This window comes from Olea europaea, chromosome 20 (assembly GCF_002742605.1).
Source record: "Olea europaea var. sylvestris chromosome 20, O_europaea_v1, whole genome shotgun sequence".
Lineage (NCBI taxonomy): Eukaryota > Viridiplantae > Streptophyta > Magnoliopsida > Lamiales > Oleaceae > Olea > Olea europaea.
In genome coordinates, this window is record NC_036256.1 from 14318175 (window position 1) to 14324179 (window position 6005).

Sequence of the window (6005 nt, forward strand, 5' to 3'; positions counted from 1 at the left end):
AGATTCAGTCCCTTTCCCATATTTCTTCGAAATCATTATCTCGATCCTGAAATTGGTGGGCTTTACTCGAGTTAGATCACAACATCCTCATCCTCCCTCCAGAAATACTCAAGACCGTTGGTGGCAATGAATTTGGGGGTAGCATATGACAATGAAGTTGTGGTAACTGCGGTTCAAGGAAAGAGAGGCAGAGATAAACCCATGCGGCATAATCACTGTTGCCCAGTTTCTCTTGAAGACTCGAAGGAGCCTTCCAAATGTCAAAAGCACCATCGTCGCCACCACCACCGTCGCAGGAAAGAGATAGAGGAAATGTAAAAGAAAGCATATAAGGAACTGGAAGAATAATGAATTGATTGAATTTCGGTCAAAGAAAGAGAAATCGGAGGTAATGTTAAGAAAAATGGAGATGAGGGTATGATGGTTGAGGTTCGGGTGTTGATTGAGGTGGGATTTTTAGATGTCGATTATGATATGGAGGAAGGAAATGAACGTATTAAATGCTATAGGGGAATGTTTTAATCATTTTAAGGTATAAATCAAATTTGTTATTTTTTTTAAAAGTAATGGGCCTAATTTCCTCAATTTAAAAAACAGGGTAATTTCCACATATTCATATGTAGCAAACCCATGGGCATTGTGGATCTAAGAAAGAGGGCTTCTATTAACAGAGCAATCTTTCTATTCATGACCCAGTAAGTAACTGGATCCAACCCGATCAGCAATATTTTAGTACCCAAGCCCGACCTAAGTATAAAAACGTGAACCCTAGCTGGATCTTCATTTTCTCTATTAGTGCCACCACACGGGAGGAGACCTTATCGGCCGTCGCAAGAAGGTTCGAACTCTCTATCTTCCGCAAACTAATACACGCGTTTCTTTAAATTTTTTATTTATACATGTAATTTAGGCTTGTTTGTGTAGATTGCTTTACTATTTTTTAGATAATACAAGATTCAAATATTATGAATTAACGCACTTTTTGTGACGAATTGATTGATAGAATTGGCTTATGGTTCGATTTTTCTATAACTCAGCTTTGTTAGAAACCAAGTTCGTATCCTTTTTCACTGATACATGTTCGTAAGCATCATGTTGTCAATGACTGAAATGAATAAAGCCTTTATTTTATAATCTGTACTTGAGAAATTAACTTATAGCTGACTACAACAAACGACTGAGAATGTAGGAAATATTTCAGGTATGTCTAATTTGATTTTCGATGGTATGATACTCTGTCAAATTTATTTTCTCTGTAAAAAATTTGCTTCAGTATATGGTTTGAAATTTCTTGTTCATTTTATGTTATGATATAAATTTGCCAATATTTTGAGATGCCATTTAACTGATATATTTGTTAGTTGTACATTTGTTGCCTTGAGTCGGTCTTGGTTTTCATATTTAAATAAAAGGTAATTTTGTTGTAGAAGCAAGATGGCTGTTCCATTGCTCAGCAAGAAGATTATCAAGAAGCGTGTTAAGAAGTTTAAGAGGCACGAAAGTGATCGTTATGCCTCCTTGAAGGTACTTGCCAATTTATCCATGATTTCTGTGTCAAGAAGTGCAAAAGATAAATGGCTAATGAGTAGATTTTTCATTATTATTTCAGTAATTACCTGAGTTGTGGTTTCTATTAACATCAGGGGATGGTAAAATATGATTCCAAATCTTTTGACTGTGATGTCAGGACAATTTATTTCCCAGATTCTAGTTATTGCCTGGTTATTCTATACAAGAAATGTTTGTCATTAAGAATTAAGAAGTTTCAGTTACAGAACTATTAACTTTAGCGTACAATGTTATTATTATGTTACTTAATTTTTGACAAACTCCTTTCTACAATATTTATCTGGCTTTTTTTTCGAATCATGTATTCTCTCATCAATGTGATAATCTAATACCCTTTTCCCTGGCTGGTCTTTTACTTGTTTAGTTTGCCTCATTGTGAGTTGATGCCTCAACTGTTGTCCATACTAATGCTGCTGATCTTTGATGTTAAGTCATTCATTTATGCATCTTGTGGCAGACAAACTGGCGCAGGCCCAAGGGTATTGATTCACGTGTGAGGAGAAAGTTTAAAGGATGCACCCTTATGCCAAACATTGGTTATGGTTCAGACAAGAAAACCCGCCACTATCTCCCAAATGGATTTAAGAAATTTGTTGTTCACAATGTCTCAGAACTGGAGGTTTTAATGATGCATAACAGGTCACTATTCATTTTTCTACCCTGTTCTAAGTTACCTTGGCATTGTTAAAATGTGGCTGACTGTTTAATATGTTTAATGTTAGGACTTACTGCGCGGAGATAGCACACAATGTCTCTACCAAGAAAAGGAAGGAAATTGTCGAGCGTGCAGCACAGTTGGATGTTGTTGTGACCAACAAATTGGCTAGGTTGCGCAGCCAGGAGGATGAGTGATCTGTGTAATGGCTTTAGTTCTTCGATGCAATATTAAATCTTATGTAGCAACAGAAGATTTTTTGGCAGTTCTATGTGGTTTAGTTTTTGTTTAATTCTGAAGTTTTTCACTAAGACAGTAAGGCATGCTACTTTATATTGACCTCCAATGATATTTTGGTTCGTACATTTGCTTTGCTTCTGTGTATTGTCTACTTGAGAGTTTTCATTAATATTTCCATACGAGTAATGTTATTCATATTAAGAACTAGCGGCAGTCACTCTACTTGGCAAATATGTGTCGTTTGTTGTCTGATGCATGAGTCAATAAAAAATTACTACATTAATATACCAAATGATAAAGCGACAAATGTATGCCATTGACATGTACTATCAGTAGTCTTTATCATGATTTGTATTTATCTTTCCATATTCATGCAATTTTATTTACTTGTGTTTAGTAATCTTGACATACAAGAAGCCAAACTTATTGGCGTTTGGCCAAGTTTCTACATGGAAAAAGGATCACCATATCCGCAAAGTCGATAGATTTATTTCCAGTTGGATGAATCATAAAAAATATTGTCCCAAATCTCTCTTCAGGTCGTTAGATATGAATATGTTACTAGTAATTGCATTTTGGTTCACATCTACATGCCGTAAATTTAAGTTTAGCAAAAAGGGATTAAATATACTCTTATGTAATTCAGAAAATGAAATTTCGTACTCATTTGATTTTAGAAATATATCTTGGCTGTGGGCACAAATTTATGGGTACAACTATTTTCATTCACATTTATTATATATCTATCTCATTCTAAGTTCATCCCTATTCAATTTTAAAGTTTTAAAAAATATACTATTTGCATCCAGGTTATATTTTAATGTTGTCCTCATTATATCCATTAATTTAAAACTGTGCATCTAAATAAATTTTATACATTCATTCTACTTTAAATGCATCTCTAACACTATAGATCCTCACAATCCCTAAAACCATACACTCTTTTAAACAAATGAATGAAATAGTTGAATTGATTGAACATTAAATTAGCATATATTATTAACTCAACCATGTTAGATTAGAAGTTTTAACATTTTTATTCATAAAATTCAATCCATCAAAGCAAACCACTATAAATTAACATCCAAATTAGGAGGAGTGTCTCTAGAGAAAGTCAACTCATCGTGTTTGACCTATGATTGGTTTGCTTCAATCATATCTTCGTGGTATGCTTAGATACAAAATTGCTAGAAAAACTTCTTTATATTTACATAAAAAATGCTTAACATACCCGAATTTCTTATTTTTTAATTATACAAAAAGGCTTAACATTAATACCAAGTAGAAAACATCACATATTAGATATAATTTGTAAATAGTTCATCAATGTGAATCAAAATTAGGCCCCAAGTCCATATGGATAAACGTAATATGATCTGGTAATTAAATAGTAGCGAACAGATCAATTAACTGTTCAAACAATAATAGTAATGTTATTGTTTTTTCTTTGACTTGTAAATATGAAATTCTATTGATCAAAATACATATAAAAGTACACCGGACATATTCGGGTAAATGAAAATCATGTGACTCAGACAACTACTCCAGGTATACCCGGGCAACAAAAAGAAAGATGTACAAACGATATGATCTAAAGACCTGTCGCAAAATACTTAAATTGAATCAAAACATTCGAATACAAAGAAAACATGACATTATATACATGTGTTTTAATTCATCTAACAATGCTATCCACATGTGGTCTTAGATCCTAAAAAATTCTTTTGTTTTTGGCCATCCAAATATAGTAGATGATAGTTGCTAATGCAATCCTTTTGACCTTACTTTGCTAAAAAGTCCCTCTAGCCTCCTTCTTGATCCACTTCAATGCACTAGCAATAGTAGTCATTGCTCTTCTAATGCCCAACCAAACCTTAATATTCTTCCAAACATGAGATGAGAAAAGTGCATTGAAAAAATAAGTGTTGGCATGTGTCCTCTTGCGATCCACAAAAAACACAAGTGCTATCAATGTTGAGATACAATAGCCTTTCCTTAGTAACCAATTTGGATTACACTCCCAACCAAAGAATGAAGGAGTGTTTAGGAGTAATGTATGATCTCCAAACTTCAGTTGTCCATACCCTCTTAACCCCAGCCCGTCCGAAGAACCCATAAGCCTTGTCCATGCAAAAGCTGCCAGCTTTTGTCCATTCCAATAGCCTGTTCTCAGCAACCTGCATGCTCCCAGCTGAACCAACAAGCTGGTTTCTGATTTCCAACAGCCTCTTGAGTAGATGCAAGTCCCTTTTGTGGGTTGTCCACTCCCAGAATTTTTCCCCTTTAAGTACACGTGTTAATCCACTTGACCCAAAGTGAGTCCTTCTTCCTATGAATATTCCAAAGTAACTTTGACAGTAGGGTAGAATTCCAGCGTTTCAAATCTTTGAAACCAAGTCTTCCTTTGTCTTTTGGTAAGCAAATGTTGTTCCAAGCAACCAGTGGTTTCTTAGACTCCCAAAGGAAATTTCGGCATAGACTAATAACCCTTGAAATAACTGTAACTGGAATAGGAAAGATAGAGAGCTAAAAACATTCAACACCTTGAAGGACGGTTCTAACAAGTTCCGCTTTCCCTGCATAGGACAAAGGTACTCTAGACCAAGCACAAATATAGGCTGATATTTTGTTGAGAAAGGAATCATAAGAGCTGATTTTAAGCCTTCCAGCCGCTAAGGGATGCCTAAGTATCTGAAGGCATGGATCCCCTTGGCAAATTAGTAAAACCATAAATGTTCTCAAACTCTTGCCCGTGCACACCTGTCGTGTACAAGCTAGATTTATTAACATTCATTCTAAGGTCCGACATGTCTCCAAATTTAGATAAACAATCCATCAAGATGCCTACCGAAATTTCATCACCTCTAGAGAATAGCATTAAGTCATCCTCAAATGCCAAATGAGTAATCTTTAAGGAACCACATTTAGGATGAAAATTGTACTCACTATTCTTGGTTACACGCTTCAACATCCTCGAAAAGTATTCAATGTAAATCACAAATAAGAAAGGGAAGCGAGGATCCCCTTAACGAAGCCCCTTTTCCCCTTTAATGAATCCATGAAGACTACCACTAAGAGCAATAGAATATGTGGAAATACATTCCATCACCCAATCAATAAATTTTTTTGGAAATTCCAAACCATAAAGCACACTTTTGAGAAACTTCCAATTAATCGAATCATATGCCTTCTTAAGATCAATTTTAAGAAGACACATAGGAGCAACCATCATGTGATTATATTGTCTCAAAAGCTCTTGGGCAAGATAGATATTCTCAGTCATACTTCTACCTTCCACAAATGCGGCCTATGCTAGATCAACAATCTTCCCAAGTATAGGTCTTAATCGAGAGGTGATGTTCTTGGTGATAACCTTATGGAACACGTTACAATAAGCAATCGGCCTATAATCTCCCATCGTGGTAGAATGATTGCTCTTGGGAACCAATGCAATAATCGTGTGGTTAGTTTGCTTAAGAAGAGAACTAGAAGCAAAGAATTCTTTCAATGCCTCCATGAACTCACGACCAACAATATCCCA

General features: G+C 35.2%; 1 protein-coding gene across 1 annotated transcript; it reads left to right on the forward strand.

The window, feature by feature from the left end:
• The first annotated feature begins 703 nt into the window (after positions 1–703).
• Positions 704–2598, forward strand: LOC111369739 (60S ribosomal protein L32-1-like). The gene is made up of 4 exons (XM_022991374.1): positions 704–838; positions 1428–1524; positions 2027–2208; positions 2292–2598. Exons 2-4 carry the CDS (start codon positions 1435–1437, stop codon positions 2419–2421), a joined length of 402 nt encoding a protein of 133 aa, XP_022847142.1. The 5' UTR covers positions 704–838; positions 1428–1434; the 3' UTR covers positions 2422–2598.
• Positions 2599–6005: the final 3407 nt, after the last annotated feature.

What these genes read in the sequence shown, in the direction of transcription:
- LOC111369739 (XM_022991374.1), top strand. Translation starts at nt 1,435, where the DNA reads ATGGCTGTTCCATTGCTCAGCAAGAAGATTATCAAGAAGCGTGTTAAG. An exon ending in ATCGTTATGCCTCCTTGAAG is followed by an intron (nt 1,525 to 2,026) that starts GTACTTGCCAAT and finishes ATCTTGTGGCAG; the next exon opens with ACAAACTGGCGCAGGCCCAA. An exon ending in GTTTTAATGATGCATAACAG is followed by an intron (nt 2,209 to 2,291) that starts GTCACTATTCAT and finishes GTTTAATGTTAG; the next exon opens with GACTTACTGCGCGGAGATAG.